This window comes from Orcinus orca, chromosome 2, assembly GCF_937001465.1.
Source record: "Orcinus orca chromosome 2, mOrcOrc1.1, whole genome shotgun sequence".
In the NCBI taxonomy this organism is placed as follows: Eukaryota; Metazoa; Chordata; class Mammalia; order Artiodactyla; family Delphinidae; genus Orcinus; species Orcinus orca.
In genome coordinates this window covers 126,852,324-126,878,735 of record NC_064560.1, presented here as the reverse complement: position 1 = coordinate 126,878,735, position 26,412 = coordinate 126,852,324, and the positions used below count along the sequence as shown (strand labels likewise).

General features: G+C 46.1%; 1 protein-coding gene across 2 annotated transcripts; it reads right to left on the bottom strand.

The window, feature by feature from the left end:
• Positions 1-4,135: 4,135 nt before the first annotated feature.
• ABHD4 (abhydrolase domain containing 4, N-acyl phospholipase B) lies at positions 4,136-21,926 on the bottom strand. 2 transcript variants are annotated; one of them, XM_004283200.4, is made up of 7 exons: positions 21,846-21,926; positions 18,087-18,175; positions 16,527-16,899; positions 16,220-16,374; positions 14,360-14,471; positions 6,333-6,519; positions 4,136-5,617 (listed from the first exon to the last, which is right to left on the bottom strand). In XM_004283200.4, the coding sequence occupies exons 1-7, from the start codon at positions 21,905-21,907 to the stop codon at positions 5,528-5,530; spliced, it is 1,068 nt and encodes a 355-aa protein (XP_004283248.1). In that variant the 5' UTR covers positions 21,908-21,926; the 3' UTR covers positions 4,136-5,527. The 2 variants fall into 2 exon arrangements, with proteins under 2 accessions (XP_004283248.1, XP_033267512.1); XM_033411621.2 differs by having other exon boundaries at positions 21,739-21,878.
• Positions 21,927-26,412: the final 4,486 nt, after the last annotated feature.

The following is a 26,412-nucleotide window of genomic DNA, read 5'->3' as shown; positions in this document are numbered from 1 at the left end:
CCTGTGCTCCGCAACAAGAGAAGCCACTGCAATGAGAAGCCCGCGCACTGCAACGAAGAGTAGCCCCCGCTCTCCACAACTAGAGAAAGCCCGTGCACAGCAAGAAAGACCCAATGCAACCAAAAAAAAAAAAAAAAAAAAAATCTTGGTAGGGTTATAAAGGACATAATTTCAGAATTTAAAAATATTGAAAAAAATTATTTCATCGTAGACCAGAAACCCTTTGTCATGGACCAGCTCTAGTCTGCAGACCCGTGTAGGAAACCACTGATGTAATACATGTTTAAGCAGCTTTATTTGGACACTTTTCTCTTTCCTTGAAAATTTTGGGAAGTACATAATGTCCATTTTTTAGTTACCTTATAATTTATCAGAGGTCCATAAATCTTTTGTCTTAAGTCACAAGCCCTCCTCCAAACTCTGTCCTTGACACTACATCAGTTGTCAGGTGTCAGCCTTGTGCTCTTTCTTTTCCAAAGTCAGACACTTTGCACTGAGGAGATGAAAATATTGTCTGCAACCACACATCCTTCAGAGTCCTCTTTGTCCCAGGTTTCTTCTGGTTGTATAATTTGTTCTCACATGTATCAACTAAAGGTTGCCTATAACAAACTCTGCATCAGGCCTCAGAACACACTGGAGGAAGGAGCATCATTAGCAAGGTCAGGTTTGCAGAGGGCTCCTCCTACCCCATTAAGAGTCACCAACCAGGAGAATGTGGTCTTGTCTTCCTGGGTTGGGGGAAGCCTCTGTGCATATGTTGGCATCAATGAATCCTTAGTATTCTGTCTAGGAATTCATTATTCTCGCAGGTGCCAAGCTGAGATTGTCTTTCCTCCTCAACCCTAGTGAAGAGTGATGTTTAGTAGGATAAAGGCAAAGGCTTTTCTAGTATAATAATGCTGAGCTTACGCTATGAAAAACAGTCAACATGATCAAGTGAAGAAATGGTTCATCTTGAGCTATTTCACCTGGATGGGGTTGGCACGGACCCTCAAAATCTCAAGCATCTCACTTGCTTTCTCCAGATAGACCAGGACCCTGGGGGAGGGGGTGGAGATCAGAGAAAAAGGACCCTCCAGACCCCATCTAAGAAGGACTTGGTGTGAACTGACAGGTCACATGATGAGAAAAGTGATGTTTTGCACCATTCATTGGACACTTATCAGCCAATAGGATTATTTTCTATCTGCTCACAAACTACCTGCAGCTGTGAGATTTCAGCGTGACATGCCAGAGTGGACAGAGGTATTCATCAAGATTTCACCACCCTTTTGGCAATGAAACCAGACTGCATTTTTAGCACACGTATTTCAGTGTCTATCTCCCAAAGAGGAAGTTATATTTAGCATTTCCTGCTAGCCACTGAACAGTGCAGGACCTTCTGGGTCTGGAATTAGTCACAGCCCTTTATGTCTATCTGTGGAATCCCTCCTTGTAAACTGCTAGGGCTTTGAGGAGCCCGAGTTTATAGCATGAACTCTTACCATAAATCCTTAGAACCCACCAGGAAAGGTGCTGATTGGGTAGTATGTTCATAGTGACTTCTTAGTCCCAGCCCTGGGAACATTAGGAATGCCCCAGTCAGATGGAGTGTGTGTGTGTGTGTGTGCACATGCTTGCATGCATCCATGTGTTTGGGCATGGTAGTGTAAATGGGGCACTCTGGGTGACCTTCTTCAGACATTTAAAAAAAAAATTTTATTGGAGTATAGTTGATTTACAATGTTGTGTTAGTTTCTGCTGTACAGCAATGTGACTCAGTTATACATATACATATATCCACTCTTCTTTAGATTCTTTTCCCATATAGGTCATTACAGAGTACTGAGTAGAGTTCCCTGTGCTATACAGTAGGTCCTTATTAGTTATCTATTTTATATATAGTAGTCTGTATATGTCAATCCCAATCTCCCAATTTATCCCTCTTCCTTTCCCCCCAGTAACTGTAAGTTTGTTCTCTACATCTGTAACTCTACTCCTGTTTTGTAAATAACTTCATTTGTACCCTTAGACTCTTCTTGTACCTACTCCTGAGGAATGTGTTTGCATTGCATTGGGTTTGGGAAAATCAGATCAGCATGTTATGCAGCCTCCCAAAGAGAGGAGCGAACAGGAGATGACCTTTCAGGGCCATAGGCCCTACTTTTCCACATGGATCTTCTGGGTCAAGGGTCAGAGACACAGGGTCCCTTAGACCAGTACCTGCAGACAGGGGGCCTCAGAATCTAGGGAATGTGTTTAAATGCAGATGTCATGGTCAAACTCCACCCAGGTATACTGAATCAAACTCTGGAGTATACAGCCGAGGAATTTATATTTAAAAAAATACCCTAGATTGTTTTGTGATGTGAGTGGGTTTGCTGACTACTGCCTTACTTGGCCCTTCCTGCAAGGGGATGGTAGCAGCACTCAGCGTTGACATCAAGTCTTTTTGATTTTACCTCCGAAACATTTCTTGCATCTTCTCTGCATGTCTACTAATCACTGGCCAAGTCCAAGCTACCAGCATCACTGGCCTGGACCACTCCATGGCCTCAAAGTTTCCCCTGCAGGGACTCATCCCCCTCCAATCGGTACTCAACACAGCAGCCAGAGTGGTCATTTCCAGTCTCAAGTCAGATTCTGTCACACTCCCCACCCTACCCTGACCCTCACTCCAGTTATTATTTTTTTCTTTTTCCTGTCTTTTTTCTTTTTTCCTTTGGCTGCACCACACGGCATATGGGATCTTAGTTCCCTGACCTGGGATCAAACCTGTGCCCCTGCAGTGGAAGCATGAAGTCTTAACCACTGGACCGCCAGGGAAGTCCCGCTCCAGTTATTTCTTTCCATCGCTTTTAGGATGAACACGACATTCTTCTCACAGTCAGAGGACCTGCAGGACTGGATCCGCACCCTATACCTCATTTCACAGCCATTGTTCCTGCTAATAGATCTCTCCACAGACCTGCCCCCCCCCCCCACTCCTTTCACCTGCTCTTCCTTCAGGCTCAGCTTTCATCACTTCCCCAGGGACGCCTTCCCAACCTCTCAAGGGCTGCACTTTTCAGTTGCAATTTTTACTAATTGATGCAATAATCTGATTAAACACGAGTCTTCATGTAGAATGTAATTTCCCATGGAGGCAGGGACCACATTTCTTCACTATCACAGCCCTAGTGCTTGGCTCTAAATACCTGTCCTCAGGACTTCCCTGGTGGTCCAGTGGTTAGGACTCGGCACTCTCACTGCCGGGACCCCAGGTTCGATACCTGGTTGGGGCACTAAGATCCCATAAACCGAGTGGCAAGGCCAAAACAAAAACAAAAACAAAAACCTGCCCTCGCCTCCATACGGCAGGTGTTGTCCATCAAGCAATCTTCAGTCAGAGAATATGCAGTGTCCTCGGATAGACCAGAGCTTGGTAATTATACCCAGGAGTTCCATTCACTTGTTCATTCATTCATTCATGATGACAAATGTAGGATTAAGTGCCGTTTTGAGCTGTTAAATTCTGGGCCTAGCTGGAGTCAGCCAGCACAGCAGGCACCGCTGGTAACGATTTGAACATGTCTGAACACTTGGCGTGCCTCACTTCCCTTGGCTCAATCAAAATAAACATCTACTGAACATGAACTAGGCGCCAGACGTGCCCCCTGTCCTTAAGCAGCTCGTGATCTAGGGAGGAAAGACAGACACGAAACAAGTGACTACAAGTTTATGAGTTTTACCAAGGGGCATTCGAGTGTGCCTTGGAGACACAGAAGAGGGGGTGCGAGTCTAGTCTAGGGGTTCAGGGGAAAGCTTCCCTGCAGAAGGAATATTTGAGTTGAGGTTGAGGGTGAGTAGGAGTTAGAATAGGCCCTAGGGAGCAGTCCAGGTGAAGGCCAAGGTGAACTTCAGATGATAGGGCTATTTAATGGGCAGTAGGGAGCACCCAGTTCAGCCTAATTCTCCTGTGATTTGGGGCTTGGCCCATCCAGCCCTTATCCATCCTCTTAAGGGGCAGATGCTGCACTAAACGGGAGAGGGAGTTGAGTGGCCTGTGCGTGGGTACCTCTCGGGGCTCCCTCCTCTGACTCAGGCGGCACAGGAGCTGTTGTGAATTCAGCACCACTCTTGTTGGAGCAATATTAAACATCATCACCAAAGGCAGTTTTGACTCATTTATTTATTAATATAGAAAAGGAGCCCAAGGCAGCTGGACCAGTAGTACAAAGCACCAGGAGTTAATACTATTCTGGTGAAAGGGTTGGCTTTACAAAAGTGAAGGAGTAGGCAAGAGCTGCCCTGGTTCTGGGGCCAGGCCCAGCCTACTGCCCAGAATCTCGGAGCAGCACCTGGAACCAGCCGCTGGGAGAGAGTGACGGGGGGTCGGGGGCTGATGAGCTGGAGACCAGAAGGACAGGTGGCAGGGATGGAGGGCCAGGCAGTGAGAACCATCCTGTGGCTGATGAGGACAGGCAACTGCCGGCTGGAGGCTCCCCACTGGACCCTGGGCGGAGGCTCACGTGAGCCTCAGCTCCGGGGGCAGGTAGAAAAACCCTGCAGATACTAGAGAGGACGGGGATCCAGACACGGCTCAGGGTTGAAGGGCCTTTCCCTTCTCTCCACCAGGGGCCACCTTTCTCAACACTATGGGTGGGGCTTCAGGGCCCAAGGCACAGAGGGAGGCCCAGAGGCCTCCCAGCGGGAGGAAGAGGGGGCAGAAAGGAAGCACTTGAATGTTCCCAGCTTAGGCAGCTGGGGCTGAGACACAGGGCAGGCAAACAGCACCCCCGTACAATGAGGCTGGAACGCAGGGCTGGGTTGGGCTTATCCTCAGCCAGGACCAGCCCCATGGCAACGGTGCTCGCCTCAAACCTTAGCAAACAGAGTCTGCTGTGAGCACTGGCTCTCAGCAGACCCGGGTGCCAGCCCTAGCTCTCCTGGAGCAGAGCTGACTCACCATGGACCAGCCATGCCCTGCCCTGCCCTGGGCCTCCTCTGTTAATGAGGGCTTTGGATATGACCTCTCAGGTCACGGGAGCTGCAGGACCTGCTCTTGGTACTTAAGTGGGAACCAGTCCCAACCAGACTCCGGACAGAACTGGCATGGGCCGGGGGGCCGGGGGTGACGGGGGAGGAAGATGTTCCTGCACGGAACTTACCCCACACACACTCCAGAGCCAGGAAAGGCCACTGAGAGCCTCTCCTTCGCCCAGGGGAGGCGGCCGCCCTCCCTTTGGCACAGGGGGGACGCAGCTTGGTGTGACCCTTCATAACCACACCTGGGTAACACTCGGCATGGAGAGAATGGGGTGGCACTCTGCAAGCCTTTATGCTCTTCCCTGGGGTGGGGAGCTCAAGGCCACTTGTGGCTTTTGCCTCTAGCCCTTAGCGTAGAGAGGAGTGCTCTCCTTCTGTGGTCCTGCCCTGGGGACAGCCCGAGACTCTGCCTGGCTGGCACATGTTAGTTGGTCAGGAAGGGACAGAGGGGTAAGTAAGGAGACAGGGAGGTGAGAGTGAATCTCTGGCTTTCTCCTCGCCCTCTAGGGAGAGCAGCTCAATCAACCGAGTCGCAGATCTCCTCCACCACTGCGTTGAAGATGTGTGGCTGGTCCGCGTACACGTGGTGTGAGGCGCCCTCGATCTCCTGTGGATGGAGGACCCCACCAGGGGCGGGACAGCCCTTTATTCAAGGCACTGGAAAGCTATTGCACCATTTCTTTTTCCCTTAAGCCTGCTTGCCCGTCGCCCATGAGCACTTATTTTATCTAAGACAACAGTCCACCTTTCTCCCCAGATCTTGGCACTTCCCTGTGGGAGTCAGTGAACCCCAATATCCCATCCTTACTTCTCCCATGGCGCCTGATTTTATCTTTCCTTCCATGCCAGCCCCTCCAGCGACCTGCTCATGTCAGCGACCTGCTCATGTCATCCACATGTCCACTAAAGCAGGGTCCATCAGGCACCAGCCTAATTAAGCATACTCATTAGCAAATGAGGGTGGGGGGGGCGGAGGAGTGTGGTGGGAAGGCTTCATGGCAGCCTCTACAGTTCCCAGCTCTGGTTTGGGGTGGGAATTATAGGGGGTGGAGGGACAGCGTGGTGCCTGTGCCTGACTACTGGACAAGAATCTGCCTTTCAGCTGAACTGAGCTACACAGAAGTGAGAAGCCCCTAATTATGATTTTACAGAGAGCCAACCCTTTCAAATCCACTACCATAGCTCAACCTGTCCACTCCTCTTTCCCCCCGACTCTCCCATCACCCTTTGCTACCCTGACTCAGCTACTCTGGGTCAGTCAACTCGTGCTGGGATGTTGCAGTGTTTCCACCTCAATCCTGCTCCTCCAGTGGCCAACGTACCATGTCTCGGACGTAGGAATCCGGCCGCTGCAGCTTCACCTTTTTTCCCGTGCTGGTGTCTATCCAGGTGTTGGCCCCGTAGATCATGGTGATGGGCATTTCTTTTTGAATCAAGTGAATTCGCTCTAACATGGGTCGCCGGGCCCAGCCGAAGGACTCCATCATGGTTTTGAATGCCGTCTCCCCGCTGAAGAAGCAAAACAGGGTGAGGCAATGAATAAACGCCACAGCCTAAAATGTCAGTTTGTTGATCTCAGAGGCTGGGGAAGTATCTTTGTCATTCTTTGTGATCCTCTCAGAGCCCAGCACTGGGCTCATTAAATATTAGGAAGATTAGGAGACAGGACTGAATCTCCAGAGGCTCCCATCACAGATGAGTTAGGAGGGACACACTTGTGAAAACCCCATGGCACTGAGAATTATCCAAGAGCCTAATAGGTTACTGTTTATTCAACAAATATTTATGTGGCATCCCGGAGCTGAGGGTGGGGACATATGAACAAGACAGACGCAGTGCCTGCCCTCCTGGAGCTCACATTATCTTCATACTTTAGGCATAAATAATGAATTATATGATTAACTTAACTTCAAATTTCCCAAGAATTATGAAAGGGTGGCGGAGTTCTAGGAGAACACAGACTAGGGACTTGGCTTCCTGGGGCTGAAGGAGAGGGTCAGGGGGTTCACTTGGGGTGCGCTCTGATGAGCAAGTACTACAGAAGCACAAAGGGCTTGCTGAAGAGAATGGAATGAAACGTTAGTCTTGTGAGGACCTGGGGGGAGCAGCAGTTTGTGCGACTTGAGAAGCAATGATGGCCAATCTAATCTCCTTTGCTCCCTGGCCATTTCCTTAGGGAGAGCTAACCGAGGCTGTGTCACGAGGGGTCTGCAAGGCTGGGGCAGAAGCCAGCTGTCCAGGTTGCTCTCCTGGGAAGCAGGAGAGGTTGGGGACACCGCCACCCAGCAGGCTCAGCCTGTTTGGGAATTATATCCCCAGTCTCCTTTGCACCCCTGAGATGAAAGAGAGCCTGGGTTCTCTTTCAGAGAAACAGGAGAAACAGGGCTCCTCCTTAAGGCAGTGCAGCATAGTGGAAAAATCATGGACTCTGGAGTCAGAGAGACATGAGTTCAAATCCTGGCTGTAGTTTCTAAGCAAGTCATGTAAACAAGAATACACCTTAATTTTCTCATTTACAAGCTGGGAGGAGTTATACCCACTTTATTAGGTCATTGTGAAGAAAATGAAAATATGTACAAAGCCCCTAAATCTAGGTGAAGCAAAGTAGGTACCCCATCCCCCAAGTATTCTTCTTTGGCCAAATCGTATGTTTTCCAAGGGAATGGTAAGAGTTACCATGAGCTCATGAGGGTTACAACTCAGGAAGACTCGGGGGCTTATAAAATTGAGTGATGGTGTTTGGGGGAAGGGGCTGGTTATCACCGATGTCATCTCTGCTTCTTCTAGGACCTGAATGAGGTGTGTGATTATGTACTCTGTGGCTTAGATTGGGAGGCCATTCATTATATGGAACTAGGTCTGGGACTGGGGAATGCTCTGAGGAAAGGGCTAGGGGTGGGCCTGCAGGGTCTCAGAGGGTATGAGACTGGCACTGAGCCCAGTGGGGGCTGAGAGGAGTTGAGAGCAGGAAGCAGTGGGCTTCCTGATTTGACTGTTGAGCTGAGTTTCTATACTGCTGCTTAAGCAGGGTCCTTCAATCAGCTGGGCTCCTGAGGAATGTTGGATGAACAGTTCCCACGCTGCCTGAAAGCTGTCTGGGTTTGACGCTAATGCCCAGACAGCACTGCTGGAATGCAAAACCCCAGTTGCTTCACAGCTTTCGGCTGAACAGTCCTGAAATGAGGCATGGCAGTGCTGCTGCTCCCAATGACCTTGGCTCCCCTGAGATGCCTCCCAGTAGTGTGGGGTGAGGCCCCCACAGAGGTGGTGCCTCATGGTATCAGCCACTCACATGGCACTGCCTGAGGGGAAGACTACCTCCCTGACTCTGCCCTGGATGGCAGTTGTCAAGACTGTAGATCAACAGGCTTCTGGGGCCTATGTCTGAGTTGTCATAGATATAAACTTCTAGAGATTCTGCGGACATCCCCAAATCCCCCAAAGATAGGGAAGGCATTCCTATCCCAACAGTAAGTATTTCAAGGTGCACATAATTAAATTTTTAAATGCATAATCCATCAGCAGTTCTATTTGTAGGACTGTAGTCTAGAGATAGTCACATGTGTGCAAAGGAAGATACATAAGGAGGTTCCCTGAAGCAATGTCACATGATATCTCAGACCTAAACTAACAAGAAGATTCAGGAATTACAGGTCTGGGACAGGAGAAGACTTTCTTTCTTTCTTTTTTTTTTTTCTTTATAAAAATACCATGTTCAGAGAAGGAAAAAGAACTACAATCCTGCAGCCTGTGGAACAAAAACCACATTCACAGAAAGATAGACAAGATGAAAAGGCAGAGGGCTATGTACCAGATGAAGGAACAAGATACAACCCCAGAAAAACAACTAAATGAAGTGGAGATAGGCAACCTTCCAGAAAAAGAATTCAGAATAATGATAGTGAAGATGATCCAGGACCTCGGAAAAAGAATGGAGGCAAAGATGGAGACAATGCAAGAAATGTTTAACAAAGACTTAGAAGAATTAAAGAGCAAACAAACAGAGATGAACAATACAATAACTGAAATGAAAACTACACTAGAAGGAATCAATAGCAGAATAACTGAGGCAGAAGAACGGATAAGTGACCTGGAAGACAGAATGGTGGAATTCACTGCTGCGGAACAGAATAAAGAAAAAAGAATGAAAAGAAATGAAGACAACCTAAGAGACCTCTGGGACAACATTAAACGCAACAACATTCGCATTATAGGGGTCCCAGAAGAAGAAAGAGAGAAAGGACCCGAGAAAATATTTGAAGAGATTATAGTCGCAAACTTCCCTAACAGGGGAAAGGAAATAGCCACCCAAGTCCAGGAAGCACAGAGTCCCATACAAGATAAACCCAAGGAGAAACACGCCGAGACATGTAGTAATCAAATCAGCAAAAATTAAAGACAAAGAAAAATTATTGAAAACAGCAAGGGAAAAATGACAAATAACATACAAGGGAACTCCCATAAGGTTAACAGCTGATTTCTCAGCAGAAACTCTACAAGCCAGAAGGGGGTGGCATGATATACTTAAAGTGATGAAAGGGAAGAACCTACAACCAAGATTACTCTACCCGGCAAGGATCTCATTCAGATTCAACAGAGAAATCGAAAGCTTTACAGGCAAGCAAAAGCTAAGAGAATTCAGCACCACCAAACCAGCTCTACAACAAATGCTAAAGGAACTTCTCTAAGTGGGAAACACAAGAGAAGAAAAGGACCTACAAACACAAATGCAAAAAACTAAGAAAATGGTCATAGGAACATACATATCGATAATTACCTTAAACATGAATGGATTAAATGCTCCAACCAAAAGACACAGGCTTGCTGAATGGATACAAAAACAAGACCCATACATATGCTGTCTACAAGAGACCCACTTCAGACCTAGGGACATATACAGACTGAAAGTGAGGAGGATGGAAAAAGATATTCCATGCAAATAGAAATCAAAAGAAAGCTGGAATAGCAATACTCATATCAGATAAAATAGATTTTAAAATAATGCTACAAGAGACAAGGAAGGACACTACATAATGATCAAGGGATCAATCCAAGAAGAAGATATAACAATTATAAATATATATGCACCCAACATAGGAGCACCTCAATACATAAGGCAACTGCTAACAGCTGTAAGAGAGGAAATCGACAGTAACACAATAATAGTGGGGGATTTATCACCTCACTTACATCAATGGACAGATCATCCAAAATGAAAATAAATAAGGAAAAACAAGCTTTAAACAACACAATAGACCAGATAGATTTAATTGATATTTATAGGACATTCCATCCAAAAACAGCAGATTACACTTTCTTCTCAAGTGCGCACAGAACATTCTCCAGGATAGATCACATCTTGGGTCACAAATCAAGCCTCAGTAAGTTTAAGAAAATTGAAATCATATCAAGCATCTTTTCTGACCACAATGCTATGAGATTAGAAATGAATTACAGGGGAAAAAACGTAAAAAACACAAACACATGGAGGCTAAACACTATTTTACTAAATAATCAAGAGATCACTGAAGGAATCAGAGAGGAAGTCAAAAAATACCTAGAGACAAATGACAATGAAAACATGACAATCCAAAACCTATGGGACGCAGCAAAAACAGTTCTAAGAGGGAAGTTTATAGCTATACAAGCCTACCTCAAGAAACAAGAAAAATCTTAAATAAACAATCTAACCTTACACCTAAAGGAACTAGAGGAAGAAGAACAAACAAAACCCAAAGTTAGCAGAAGGAAAGAAATCATAAAGATCAGAGCAGAAATAAATGAAATAGAAACAAAGAAAACAATAGCAACGATCAATAAAACTAAAAGCTGGTTCTTTGAGAAGATAAACAAAATTGATAAACCATTAGCAAGACTCATCAAGAAAAAGAGGGAGGGCTTCCCTGATGGTGCAGTGGTTGAGAGTCTGCCTGCCAATGCAGGGGACATGGGTTTGTGCCCTGGTCCAGCAGGATCCCACATGCCGCAGAGCGGCTGGGCCTGTGAGCCATGGCCGCTAGGCCTGTGCGTCCGGAGCCTGTGCTCCGCAACGGGAGAAGCCACAACAGTGAGAGGCCCGCGTACCACAAAAACAAAAACAAAAACCAAACAAAACAAAAAAAGAAAAAGAGGGAAAGAACTCAAATCAATAAAATTAGAAATGAAAAAGAAGAAGTTACAACAGACACTGCAGAAATACAAAGCATCCTAAGAGACTACTACCAGCAACTCTATGCCAATAAAATGGACAACCTGGAAGAAATGGACAAATTCTTAGAAAGGTATAACCTTTCAAGGCTGAACCAGAAAGAAATAAAAAATATGAACAGACCAATCACAAGTAATGAAATTGACACTGTGATTAGAAATCTTCCAACAAACAAAAGTCCAGGACCAGATGGCTTCACAGGTGAATTCTATCAAACATTTAGAGAAGAGCTAACACCCATCCTTCTCAAACTCTTCCAAAAAGTTGCGGAGGAAGGAACACTCCCAAACTCATTCTATGAGGCCACCATCACCCTGATACCAAAACCAGACAAAGGTACTACAAAAAAAGAAAATTACAGACCAATATCACTGATGAATATAGATGCAAAAATCCTCAACAAAATACTAGCAAACAGAATCCAACAACACATTACATACACCATGATCAAGTGGGATTTATCCCAGGAATGCAAGGATTCTTCAATATATGCAAATCAATCAATATGATACACCATATTAACAAACTGAAGAATAAAAACCATATGATCATCTCAATAGATGCAGAAAAAGCTTTTGACAAAATTCAACACCCATTTATGATAAAAACTACAGAAAGTGTGCATAGAGGGAACCTACCTCAACATAATAAAGGCCATATATGACAAACCCACAGCAAACATCATTCTCAATGGTGAAAACCTGAAAGCATTTCCTCTAAGATCAGGAACAAGACAAGGATGTCCTCTCTCACCGCTATTATTCAATGTAGTTTTGGAAGTCCTAGCCATGGCAATCAGAGAAGAAAAAGAAATAAAAAGAATACAAACTGGAAAAGAAGAAGTAAAACAGTCACTGTTTGCAGATGACATGATACTATACATAGAGAATTCTAAAGATGCCACCAGAAAACTACTAGAGCTAATCATTGAATTTGGTAAAGTTGCAGGATACAAAATTAATGCACAGAAATCTCTTGCATTCCTATACACTAATGATGAAAAATCTGAAAGAGAAATTAAGGAAACACTCCCATTTACCACTGCAACAAAAAGAATAAAATACCTAGGAATAAACCTAGGGAGACAAAAGACCTGTATGCAGAAAACTATAAGACACTGATGAAAGAAATTAAAGATGATACCAACAGATGGAGAGATATACCATGTTCTTGGATTGGAAGAATCAATATTGTGAAAATGACTATACTACCCAGAGCAATCTACAGATTCAATGCAATCCCTATCAAATTACCAATGGCATTTTTTATGAACTAGAACAAAAAAATCTTAAAATTTGTATGGAGACACAAAAGACTCTGAATAGCCAAAGCAGTCTTGAGGGAAGAAAATGGAGCTGGAGGAATCAGACTCCCTGACTTCAGACTATACTACAAAGCTACAGTAATGAAGACAATATGGTACTGGCACAAAAACAGAAACATAGATCAATGGAACAAGATAGAAAGCTCAGAGGTAAACCCACGCACCTATGGTCAACTAATCTATGACAAAAGAGGCAAGGATATACAATGGAGAAAAGACAGTCTCTTCAACGAGTGGTGCTGGGAAAACTGGACAGCTACATGTAAAAGAATGAAATTAGAACACTCCCTAACACCATACACAAAAATAAACTCAAAATGGATTAGAGACCTAAATGTAAGACTGGACACTATAAAACTCTTAGAGGAAAACATAGAAAGAACACTCATTGACATAAATCACAGCAAGATCTTTTTTGATCCACCTCCTAGAGTAATGGAAATGAAAACAAAAATAAACAAATGGGACCTAATGAAACTTCAAAGCTTTTGCACAGCAAAGGAAACCATAAACAAGACAAAAAGACAACCCTCAGAATGGGAGAAAATATTTGCAAATGAAGAAACTGACAAAGGATTAATCTCCAAAATATATAAACAGCTCATGTGCTCAATATTAAAAAAAAAACCCAATCCAAAAATGGGAAGAAGACCTAGATAGACATTTCTCCAAAGAAGACATACAGATGGCCAAGAAGCACATGAAAAGCTGCTCAACATCACTAATTATGAGAGAAATGCAAATCAAAACTACAATGAGGTATCACCTCACACCAGTTAGAATGGGCTTCATCAGAAAATCTACAAACAACAAATGCTGGAAAGGGTGTGGAGAAAAGGGAACCCTCTTGCACTTGGAATGTAAACTGATACAGCCACTATGGAGAACAGTATGGAGGTTCCTTAAAAAACTAAAAATAGAATTACCATATGACCCAGCAATCCCACTCCTGGGCATATACCGAGAGAAAACCACAATTCAAAAAGACACATGCATCCCACTGTTCATTGCAGCACTATTTACAATAGCCAGGTCATGGAAGCAACCTAAATGCCCATCGACAGACGAATGGATAAAGAAGTTGTGATACATATATACAATGGAATATTACTCAGCCATAAAAAGGAACAAAATTGGATCATTTGTTGAGATGTGGATGGATCCAGAAACTGTCATACAGAGTGAAGTAAGTCAGAAAGAGAAAAACAAATATCGTGTATTAACACGTATATGTGGAACCTAGAAAAACAGTACAGATGAACTGGTTTGCAGGGCAGAAATAGAGACACAGACATAGAGAAGAAACCTATGGACACCAAGGGGGGAAAGCTGCGGGGGGGGGTGGGGGTGAGGGGGTGATGAATTGGGCGATTGGGATTGACATGTATACACTGATGTGTATAAAATGGATGACTAATAAGGACCTGATGTATAAAAAAATAAATAAAATTCAAAAAAAAAATACCATGTTCATATCACTTTTTCAGTTAAAAAAAAAAAAAGATCTTTGCAAATGTTTTCCAGTCTTTTTGCCTGTCAGGCTAACTGCCTATCTCCAGGGAAGAGTAAGGATCCTTCTCTAGAGACGGGCAGCATGTTTAATTAATCTATTATCTTCTCCATTCCTTTGCGCCTATCCCTGGGAAAGTCTCTGGAAACCATCAAGCCTGCTAATGCCTATGTTCCCCTAACTGAATGAGAGCTCTGTGGAAGAAGTATAGCACAGAATGATCCTGGGACCGCTCTGGAGTTTTCCAGCAGCTCGAGTTTTAGCTGCCAATCCATCGACCTGAGCCGACTCTGGAAGCTGCCCTCACCTGGGATTCTGGGCATTGCAGTGGTAGATATACTCTGATATAGTATCATCGTCAAAGAAGTCTGCAAACTTGCGTTTGAAGTCTGGTCGGAATCGCTGTACCAGGCTGGGCCCTGGGAGGGGACAGAACGTGGAGAGGCCGATTTGAATAGGGAGGAAAGACTCCTGCTTTTTTATGTGTTAACAACTTTAACCAAACATTATTTCTCCTAAGGGTTTGTTTGCTTTGTACACTTAATGTTATAGTGGCAGACAGAGCATGGAAGTCTTTTGGGAAGCTCCAGGTGACTACAAATGAGAGTCAGTTGCCAAAGAATTTAGACAGTCTAATGTCACTGAGGAACCAGATTATCTGCAGCTCAATGAAGTCCCAAGATCTTTCTCTCCAAGGATCACAAGCCCCACTGGAGTCCATGGTTGAGATGCTTTGCTTTTACAGTCTGAGCTATGTTCTCTTTCTCCCTGAGACCCTTTATGGCCGTTTAATCTTCTGAAGGTAGTGGATGAAACCAGACCACCTCCCAAGAGCCCTCTCACGTTCAGGCCTGTAATAGAATACGAGTGAAGAGGTAAACCTAATGCTGGCATCTCAGACTCGGGGCACAGTTTTAGAGCAATCTGTTCCCTTCACCTTTCTTTAAATAGTACATATACAAGCAGTAGGGCACTTGAAACACACTGTAAAAACTGGGCCTACTGAATGATCAGCTTCTGGCCTCTCTCTTCTGGTCTGCTCTCTCTGTGTGAGAAGCAAGGGGTGAGAGGGAAGCAAAGCCGGGATCCCCTGGGCCCTGGTCCTCCTGCATGGCTGCCAGCCAACCTCCCCAACCATAACAGCTCTGATGCCCATGCATGGACCTGGCCAGAGGCAAGTCCAGAAATGGGGAGAGTGGTTAGAGCAGGGCTTCTCCCTGTAAAAGGATTATAGAAGGTCTGCTGGAGTGCACAGTGCTGGGTGCCCTAAGAAGGTCAGCCCTCTGCGCATTTAGTATCCTTTGGCACCTGTGTCTTTTGCTTTCCTTCCTTTCTCCCCAAACTCCTACCTTCTGCTCAAGTGCTCATTTTTCTCTTTTATCCAGAGCCATTCTGTTTCTCTTGAAGGGCCTAGAGAGACAACTCTTATTCAGCCATTAGCAATTAATTCATAATGATTGGCTATTGAACATTACTGTGTATATATAAGCCATCAGTGCAAAATAGATGGCCACCAATCTTCCGTAAAGGGAATCTGCTTTTCGCTTTATCAGAGTAAAAGGCTCCCCAGATAGGGAGGGTGCTAGCAGTGTGAGGTCAGAAGGCTGGGGCGTATTGATCCCACTCACTCTGGCTGGCTCCCCCCTCCTTCCCTCCCTTCACTCACAGGATTTGCTGACAGCTACTAAGTGGTGAAGATGTGGTGTCTGACTGGGGCAGGAGCTTGCCTGCCACTGTGGGCTAGGCTGGAGGCTCTGGTCCTGACCTCTCCTGGCAACAGGTGCTGGGTGAGCTGCAGGGATGGGATCCAGCAGTGGTGACCACGCTGAAACACCAACAAGCTGCCATAAACATGTAGCACAGAAACTCAGCAGAGGCAGAGTCACCTCACAGCCCCTTCCTCTCTCTCTGGGGCACAGAGTAGCAGTTCTGCTCCATCTGCCTCTTGCATGGAAAAGCTTTTTCCATGCAGCTGAAGGAAAAAAAGAACCTTCTGAAACTGCAGACAAAGACATCTGGTCCAGATTAACAGCTTTAAATAACAATGTTAGGCCTGTTCCCACTTTTCATGAACAAGAGGGGATGGTGAGAGTCCAGGTGCAGTGGGGCTTCTAGAATGGGAGAGCCGTGGTTTGAGGAGATAGTTTTCCATCTGTAGACTACTCACCCCAGGGCCCAGCTACTCGAAGAACAGCCAGTGGATTGGAACGCCCTAGGACAGAGGCCACAGCCTTGACCCAGGTCGGGGGTGCACGGATCTGACTGGGGTCAGTTGGTCGGAGGGGAAAGCCCCATGGGTCCACCAGGATGAGGTGTTTAACTCTAAAGGAGGAAAAAGGAGGAGTCAAGTTGTCTTTGCTTGAAGGTATCACAGCCCTTAAATCACCCAGGAAGAGAACTATTGGAAACAAATACCGGAAGTTTCCCAGCAGGGCGAGGAGTTGTCGTGATGGAGATGGGTGGCTCCCCCTTACCTGTCAGGGTACTTGATTGAGTAGGAAGTGGCCAGGAATCCTCCCAGACTGTGCCCCAGGAGGATCATACTGGGGATCCCCATGGTCTCCCGCCACGTCTCTATAGAGGTCACAAACTCGTCCTCGGCCCCCTCTGGGTCCCTCGGGAACGTTGGCCTCGAGCTTCGCCCGAAGCCGAGCAGATCGAAGGTGTGCAGAGTGCGGCGGGCGCTCAGTGAATCCATGTTGAGGATCCAGAGGCCCACGCCGCCCCCAAAGCCATGCACCATCACCAGGGGGGTGCGGTCCCTGAGCTCAGGGCTCACTGTCACCGTCCAGATCTTGTTCTGGTTTGGGAGGGACACATATCGGGCCAGGAACTTGTTCTGGAGGCCTGGGGAGAGGGGTCCAGGGCAGAGCAATAAGACTGTGTGCTGACAGCATCATCCTTTTGCTTAGACTCCCACTCTTCAGTTCTCTCTCATCCCCAAACCCTTCCTGACCTCCCTCGCTTTTCCTTTCACAACTCTCTGACCATATATCCTAAGAGTTCAACTCCAAGTACAATTTGTAGACCGTCTAGTCTGTAGGTATTAAGAGGGGCCATCTTATTCCTTGATGCTGTTTGGGTCCCTTTGGGTCCATGGTGGCAGTGACCCCACAGAGCTTCAGCACCTATCACTCTTGTACCTGTATGTGCTTGGGGCTTGACCCATGGACAGTAGTGTCCTCACTGAGTGTATCTGGGAGGGTTGAGCCAGGTCCCTCTTAGGGACAGACCAAGGTGGGCAATGCTTGCACTGCTGGTGTGAAGGCAGTCACATGACAGAGCTGCCGGTGGGGGGGGGAAGTCACCTGGATCCCAGACAGCTTGAAAGGCTTGAAAACTGTGGCTGTTCTGTGGTTGTACTTATCCCAGCCCATAAGAGAGAGGGTAGCCATGGCTGGGGCAGTGGCTATAGGGCGGGGAAGATCATATGAGGAACATGGGGAGATGTGGCCCAAGGATCTTGTTTGAGTCGGTGGCTGCTGATGTCCCTGGGATGCCTTAACCCCCACAGAACACTGCCCACTAGAGCTGGTCTGTGGGAATCCCCAACCACTCTGGTAACTGGATGGCGGGGTGAGGTGGGGAGCGCTAATTGGGCAGAACACAAGGAATAGTATTAGAGAATACAGGACTGCTGGTCCTTGGGTAGGAAGATGGTAAATCTAAGAAGTGCTTGTGTGTTTGATGAGAAAGGGAGAGATAGCAAAAGAAAAGAATAGGAGAAGGAAGAAGTAAAGGAGAGAATGTGTACATTTGTACATGTTGTATGTTAATAGCTGGTACAGGGTTTGAGGTGAAGTTGTGGGATGTGACAGAAACCAGCATGACGGACAGGGAGGGAGATGTCAAGGAACCACTATCATGGAATGTGTGTCCTCTGGGCAAATCTTTTCCCTCCAGTCACAGATATCCCTTCCTCCCACCCCAAGCATTGTCAATCAGGAATCAGTGGGCTCAGTGGGCCAGGCTCCGGGAAGATCCTGTATCCTGGGCCTCCCGAGGGAGGTGGGACGAGTGTCCTTTCTACTTACACTGGAGGATCCTGGCTTCCACATTCTTCAGCTGAGACATGGAAGTGGGGCGCCAAGCGGGCAGCCAGCTGCTCAGCCAGCCTTGAGGCCTGGGACAGGGAGACACAGAGACACTCACTGGCAAAGCTGGAAACACTGATGTTCTCAGGCTTGCCGGCAGTTAGTTACAAAAGAGTTATCAGTGTGCAGGGTGTTTCCAGGCTCAGGAAACCTGCCCCTATGGCAGTCAGCAATTCCATGGCTGCCTGATAGACTGTTACTCTTCTCTGGTAAATGGTTATTAACAACAACATGCCCTTTGTTTCAACAGATACTCAGAATACCATGTGCACGACACTTCACAGTTTACAAAGCCCTTTCACATTTTTTTATCTCATTGGAGCTTTACAACTCCACTTTGTTACTGGTTATTATAATGTTCAAGGAGGTTACAAGGGGAAAAAAGCCAACTTTTAACTAATGTTTCAGTTCTCCTTTGCCATCCCTAGGACTGTATGTTCCCTTAGAGTAGGGAAAATTCCCATGCCACCTGCCCTCCTGGAAGGGCACCAGTGTTCGTGTGTGCCCTCTTCCAAGCCTCTGGAAGTACAGAGCACTGTGTCAGTGCCCAGTTGGGCTCTCAGGCAATCAATCAGTCCAGCCTTGAATGACATGATGGGAGAGGCAGGGAGTAGGATGAGGGATACCTGGGTTCAAGTCCTGCTGTGATTCCCTGACAGGACAAAGGTTGCCCTTGGTCTTGTTTCCAGTTTATAAAATGAGTAGAAAGCTCACAAACGTCATCACCTCCAGTGGCATGCAGTAAAACAGACAAGATAACCTATCTTGCTTTCTACTTTATACCCAGGGAACTTTAAGTCATTGCAGGGTAGAGGTTGAAAGTAGCAGTTGTGGAATAATTTTTAAAAACCCTGGATCTAGGGACTTCCCTGGTGGTACAGTAGTTTAGAATCCGCCTGCCAATGCAGGGGACACGGGATCGAGTCCTGGTCCAGGAAGATCCCACATGCTGGGGAGCAACTAAGCCAGTGCACCACAACTACTGGGCCTGCACTCTAAAGCCCGCGAGCCACAACTATTGAGCCCACGTGCCACAACTACTGAAGAGCCCCGTGCTCTGCAACAAGAGAAGCCACTGCAATGAGAAGCCCGCACACTGCAACGAAGAGTAGCCCCTGCTCGCCGCAACTAGAGAAAGCCCACATGCAGCAACGAAGACCCGATGCAGCCAAAAACAAACAAACCCCCGAAAAAATGCTTTTAAAAAAAAAACACCCTGGATCTAAGTCACAATAATATCATTTACAAGCAGACTGGTGTTGGCCTGTTAAATAACCTGTCTTTGAGCATCTAGATATGGAAGGGACCTCATAAGGTGCCTGGGACAAAACAGATGCTCAATGAATGAGCTTTTATTATTCCTTTTCCATCCCATGTGATATTTCTCTTTTCTTGAACTCTGTCTGGATGAAGTGGATTTCACACCACCAGTTACAGAAAGGGCCTGTAAACATCAGAACAGTCAAGCAGGGGCATTCTGCGGGGGAGCGAGGGGAACTATTACCAACCCCCCCCCCCCCCGCACACATTGGGCATCCTGCTACATCATTTGAAGTGCAGAATTTTAGATTAGAATAGTTCCCTAGAAATCTAGTCCAGCCTCTTTATTTTACAGATGAGCAAAGTGATGCCCGAAGAGGTTATACAGCTAGTTAGAAAAAGAAGCAGAACTAGAACCGGGATCTCAAATCCAGGTTTCGCCTTATTTTTTCAAGGCCACACACGAATACTCACATTATACAAGCACAGTTTCACACTTGTCTGTTTTCTGAAAGGAGGTGTGACCTAAGGCCAGAGGCTGAAGTTCTAATCCTGGCATTGCCACTCACCAGCAATGTGTCTTTGGACACATTATTTAGCCTTCTCTGTCAGTTTCCTCATCTTTAAAGGGAGGTAATAATAGTATCTACCTCATAGGGTTGTTATAAAGATCAAATGAATGAATGCACAGAGACATCACACTAGCACAAGATAAAGTCCCAATAAATGTTCTTTTCCCCAGCTAAATCATAAGCTATCTGTATTCCCAGTGTTTTGCAAGTAGCAAATCTCAGTGACTGAGGTTTGAAAGAAATACTGAGGTTGCAGCTGAAACTGGTCCATCAATGGCTTTAGCCAGGTGAGAGCTGTCACTCTCAATCAATGCAGTCCTACAAAGACTCAGAACCCTTTGAATATTCCACTGGAATTCCTTATAGGCTTGAAGCACGGGCACCAAGACCACAGAATGTTGCCAGTCTTAAGAGACAAACCTTCTCTCCACCCCACAGAGACTGTGACAAGTCAGGGCATGTCATCTGGACCTCACATTGCCTTATATCTGCCCAAAGCAGCACTCAGGAGAAATGTTGTTCCAAGGAACAGCATCAAGGGCTGGTCTGCAGAGATACTCTTCAGGGAGAGCTTTTCCTCTCTTCTTCACCAAAAATGCTACTGGTAAAGCACTGGAAATAGTCCCTGGTACACTATCTGCTCCATACCACTGGGGAGATGAGGACTGAGCTGGGGAATTCAGGCAAGAAGCAGAGCAGCCACTTAGCCATGAACTTAGCCTGGCTGGGGTTGTCTCTTCCCTTTAGGGTGCCTTTATCCTGATGGTGGGTGAGGCAGAAGGGGTTCTGTGCTGGGTGAGAAGACTGTTCTAGACCTCTGTGATCTTGAGGTCTCCTAACTTCTTTGGGCACTGGATTCTTCATTTGTAAAAAGGAACTGATCTACCTGAATCTCTACCAGCTCTAATATTCGATTTCTCTAAGTCATCGTAGCTATTGTAAATCTCCTCTTGGAACCATCATTTTGGAAAAACACCACTCTCCTGGGCAGTTCCTTCAAGTCCAGGAAGCTATTATTGTCATAACGTTAACTAGTTTTGCAAACAGCTCTGAAAAGGGGGGAACAAGGGGGAACACGGGATCCAGGAAAGGCCCAGTTTTGGTGAACACGGCCCCCCCGCCCCCTGCTTGGCTGGAAGCTGAGTCATTCTCCAAGCAACTTTTCCTTGCTCCTATCAGACTGTGAACTGCTTGTCACACCACCTACAGGTGGCATCCCAAACTTGATGTCCTTTAGACGGTGTTAACAAATTCCAAAAGCTCTAATTCTGAAACCGCAGCATTAAGGATATTGTTATGATGATTAAAAACTATCAACAAGGATTGCCAGCGACTAAGCGTCTCGGTTGGCGAGAGCGAAAGAAACTTGCAAGCCTATTAACCCAGACCAATCCCAGCGCAGTGGAGCCCGCTCTCCGCTTGCCACGCCTTACCCGTGCTGGGCTGGGCTAAGCAAGGCTCTTCCCACACCCCTGCCTCCCAACCTGGAGCAAATCCAGACGAGCAGACCTGGCTGTTACCCCCGCACCCGCGTCCACACGCTTGCTTTGGGGGAATCTGGGACATCACCACTAAATCTAATCCCAGGGTACATAGACTAGAGGGGAGCAAGGAATGAACGCGAACACTAAAGTGGAAAGTCAGAACCGCGGGGCTGTAGAAATCATTCTCTTCCATTCCTCCCCTGGCTCTGCTGCCGCATCTTCTGGGCAAAAGGAAAGCAACCAAATGCAACCCCCCAACCCTCCCCTGAAGCCGACCTGAAAAAGGAAAGTCTGGAAGGTGTCTAAAACTGTTCCTCAGCCACAGACAGTCCCAGGTTCATGGCCCAGAGATAGAGATAGAGAAAGAGACAGGATTAACTCACTGCTGCTCCAGATCATCAGCCATAGTAAACAAGCCCTGCCGGGTCGAGCTGAGCCAGCCCATCCCTCCGCCTGACGCCAGCACCAGCTGACCCAGAAAAGGGTAGGATAGCAAAGTGGGGCGTGGCCAGCGCCGCGAACGGGGAGGAGGGGCCCCAGGACGCGGGCTGGGGCTCTGAACCCAGCCGGCTGGGACAGCTGGGACACATGAGATGTCTCCGAGAGCGTCACAGAATAGGACAGTAGTTCTGGTCACATATTTGGGGACAGTGAGGGAGATAAGTAGTACTGAAACTACCGAGTCCTTCACAGGAGCTCCATCAAACCTCTACTCTCTGATAATTAAAAAGTGAATTAACTACCCCGGCACGCTCCCGCACACCCACTGGGCTTCCCTATTATAGCCACCCCATGCCCTCAAGTCCACCCCTTAGTGTTCCTTCTAATCAGATGCTCAAGATGTTTGTGGAGACACTACCCACCGTTGAACGCGCCTACAAAGGGTCTGAGAGCCTGGGGCCCAAGTAGACTACCAAATTTCGCAAATAAAACCCAGGACGCCTAGTTAAAGTTGAACTGCAGATCAACAGCAAATACTTTTTTGGAGTAAGCATGTCCCATGCAATATTTAGGACATAAATGGGCATCCTGTACTTTATCTGGCCACCCTAAACCTAAGGCACACAAGCCAAGACGAGCATTCCTCTGCTCTGGGGTTGTCTTTGGCGCCAGCCTGGTTCCCAGGGACAGGGTGGCTCAACCTCAGGTGTCCGTCAGTTTGGGATCCCTGCCTCCCCTTCCCCAGGGGGAGCCGCTGAAGGACTAGCCTACATAGGTGGGTCCGCTTTAGGTAGCTGGAATGGGGGCTGGAGAGAGAGGGGTCCTGATTGGCTTGCTCAGCAGAGGAGTCAGATCTTAAGGCTGACTCCAGAACTTACCTGAACTGGTAAACAGGGCCTGATGTCCCTGGGGTGGTCATCCTCTTGATTAGGTTAAAACCAGACTAGAGATAGTGGATGGTGGGTGGGAGAATGCTGGTGGTAGGGGTTTGTCAAGGTGGTTTGTTTGTTTTTTTAGCCTTCCTGCAGGACTCAGGAGATCCTGAGATTTCTTCTTTCTTGTAACACAGTGTTAAGCTGATCTGATTAGCATTACAAGGGATTGAAGTTTAAGAGAATAGACATTTATAGACTTTAGGGGTCTAGGAATTTGTAAGATGTGGGGCAAAGTAGTACAAATAGCAGAGGACCTGTCTCTCATTCATTCTTACAACAAAGCAGAGTGGTCCTAAACTTCAGGGTGCATTACAGTCATCTGGCTGGCTTGTTAAAAATTCAGGTTTCCAAATCCCTACCCGCTGAGATTCTAATTCATTTGGTTTGGTTTAATGCTAAAAGCTGCAATTTTAGGAAGCACTTCAGATGCTGAAGTTCAATGAATTCTGGGTGCAGGTCAGTGTTGGTTTTTACCACTTCTGCATGCTTGTGGGTAAATTATTTAGCATCTCTTTAATTTTCTTCTTCTGTCTTGTGTCTTGTAAGAATTAACCAAGATAATTCAAATAAACATTTAGTACATTTGTTTATGCTAAAAAGTTACCATTATTATTATTATATACACACCTATTCAAAGCTAAGCATTATGTTAGGCACTAAGAACACCATTATCAAAAGTAAAGAAACACAGGGAATTCCCTGGAAACACAGGGAATTCCCTGGCAGTCCAGTGTTAGAACTCTGAGCTTTCACTACAGAGGGCCCGGATTCAATCCCTGGTCGGGAAACTAAGATCCCACAGGCCGCACAGCATGGTCAAAAAAAAAAAAAAAAAAAAAGTAAAGAAACAGGCTGCTCTAGTGGTAAACGTAGGCTTTCTATCTTTTGCCACCCTAGGCTATTTGTCCCTTTGCAGAGTTGGCAACTTTGTTTTGGGAGCTCAGCTCAAACCTCCCCTCTTCTGAGGCCTTTGCTGTGACAACAGGGTCTAAAAGAGATGCCCAGTCACTCTATCACATTACTCTATTTTATTAAATTATCGTGCATATTTGTGGACTCATTTATTATCATTTTCCCTCCACTAGAGCCCAAGTTTCCTGGAGGACCTTGTCTTCTTCTCAGCTTTGCTGCCAGCCCCTAGGACAGAGTGTGGCACAGAGTACACAGTCAGTCCTTACTGGAGAAAGAAATGGATGAAAAGTCTAGTGAGGAGGTATATGTATAAACAAGTACCTAAAAAACAATGTGCTAAGTGTTATGGAACGGGAATGTTGCCTGTCATTCCAGTAAACAAAGAATGTTGCCTGCCATCAAGCCATCAGCCAGTGAGGTCTCCCCCTACACACTCCCACCCCATGGTGCGCCCTGAGGGGAAGTCAGGATGGAGAGAAACAGGAAACATTCTGTGCTCTGGATACTGGCCCTAGAGAGTTAAGATGCATAACTAAGGAATAATTTCAGTGAGCCCCAGATGTTTGCATCTTCCCCATACATAGTAAAGCATTAAAATTAAGTTGAGATGTCTGTTTTTTGTGATAAGCAGTAATATTTCCATGTTCGACTACGTTTTTGTTTTTGTTTTAAGCAAAAACTGTATATCCTGGCTCCTCTTCGGAGCAGTTCCTCAGAGCTATCTGAGAGCCTGTCTCCCAGGCTACAGTCCTCAGTAAGGTCCCCAAATAAAACCTAACTCTCAACTTTTAGTTTGTGCATTTTTCTCTGATCATCAGTGTCAAGGGCTTTTGGAAGCTATACCATATCGGAAATTCCAGGCTACATCACTCTGAGACAGGGCAACAAAATCTCCCACTTTTCTGAAAACCTGTGAGATGTAGAACTTTTGGGGGCAAGGATGACCTGGCTGGAACTGGTGTTAGATGTCTCTAGACCTCATCTCTTGTGGCAGTGCACAGAAGCATTTGTACTTTGTTTCTGTGTGCCAACCCAGCTCTACAGTAGAGGTTGGAGAGAAGTAGGAAACTTGAACATACGGAAAATGCCTTTTATAACCAAAGTTAATAGATCCCTTAAGGCGTCCCTGTTACTGAACTGAACTTGTGTCTGCTCACCACCACACAGCAAAGCTAATTTACTGACACTGGGTTGTGGTGAAGGAAAGTATAGTAGTTATTGCAGGGCCCGGCCAGGAGTACAGGTGGCTTGTGCTCAAAAGACCCGAAATCCCCGATGGCTTTCAGGAAAGGATTATTATTTTTTCTTTTTTTAAAAAAATTATTTATTTATTAAAAATTTTTTAATCAAAGTTTTTTAATTGAAGTATAGTTGATTTACAGTGCTGTTAATTTCTGCTGTACAGCAAAGTGATTCAGTTATACATACATATATATATATTCTTAAATGCAACATTTGAAGTTAGGGTTGCAAGGGGCATGACTTTCTTCTGATTGGTTGGTGGTGAGGTAACAGGGTGGTGTTTCAGGAATTTTAATCATCAACCTTTTGGTTCCAACCAGTCTGGGGTCTATGTGCTCGTGCTCAGCAGAGAGCCACCATCCTCCAGCTGGTTGGGGATGTTAGTTTCTGCAGAACAACTCAAAGATATATGTCAGATCATTATGCATATCCTTTGAGGAGGAACTTGGGCTGGTTTATCATTGAACAATTGTTTCTTGACTGCTCTGCCTTTGTTTCTGTGTTCCTTCACCTCCCTAATTAGTAACTGCTCGAGTCTGCTCTTTGGCACTCCGGGAAGGCCTAGGAGACCAAAGGCTTTTTCTACAAATAAGAAACAGGGGACACAGAGGGGCTTTTGTACCAGGCAGGGTCCTGCAGGGTTCTGCTTGGTTTCATCCCCAGAGCTGGGATATCTCAGGATTAGGCTGGATCTGTTAGAATTATAGAGTGGAGAAGACTCTCAGGCCTGCTCTAGGCAGGCCTCTGAGGAGAAATGTAAGGTTCTTATTTCTCCTTAACTTCAAGGTAAGATACACTATGTGCAGGTGTATCTTGTACCTCCAACATATGTGATTTTGTAACAGGGAAGAGCCAAATCTGACTACATGTTGGATCTGTTTCTTCTACTTTAACCTTTGATTACTGTTGCTTTTGTTCACTAAAAGGATACTGTCTATACACAATGGCCTGCCTCAGGGAACCCTGCCTCTCTGCCTGAACAAAAGTGCCTCTTTTCAGGGAAACATCCTGACCCTGTCCACCTGTGGGTGGCTGCAAGAAAGAAGAAATTAACACAACCCCTCCCCAAGGCTGGCCATTCCAGGGGACATTGCAAATCTTATGGTCTTTTTACTTTACTTCCTCATCTCCTCCCCCTCTCTGTTCTATAAAAGGAACTGGCATCCAAACCCCATAAGATGGTTTTTCGGACACACTAGTCTGCCATTTTCTCAGTCTGCCGGCTTTCCGAATAAAGTCGTATTGTATCCCTTGCCTCAACACCTCTCTCCGATTTATTGGCCTGTCATGCAGCAAGCAGAGCGAGCTTGGACTCGGTAACAATTTTACATATGATTTTATGTGTGATTAAAGTATTAATATGGTCTTTATGGATGGAAACTAATTTTAACAAACCCTCTTGTCGTGGTCTGAACGCGGG

Excerpts from the sequence above, each read along its gene's own strand:
- ABHD4 (XM_004283200.4), bottom strand. The coding sequence starts at position 21,907 with ATGGGCTGGCTCAGCTCGACCCGGCAGGGCTTGTTTACTATGGCTGAT. Across the intron at positions 16,900-18,086 it reads GGAAGCCAGGATCCTCCAGT|GCCTCCAGAACAAGTTCCTG; the intron begins GTAAGTAGAAAG and ends CCCTCTCCCCAG. Across the intron at positions 5,618-6,332 it reads ATTCCTACGTCCGAGACATG|GAGATCGAGGGCGCCTCACA; the intron begins GTACGTTGGCCA and ends CTCCATCCACAG.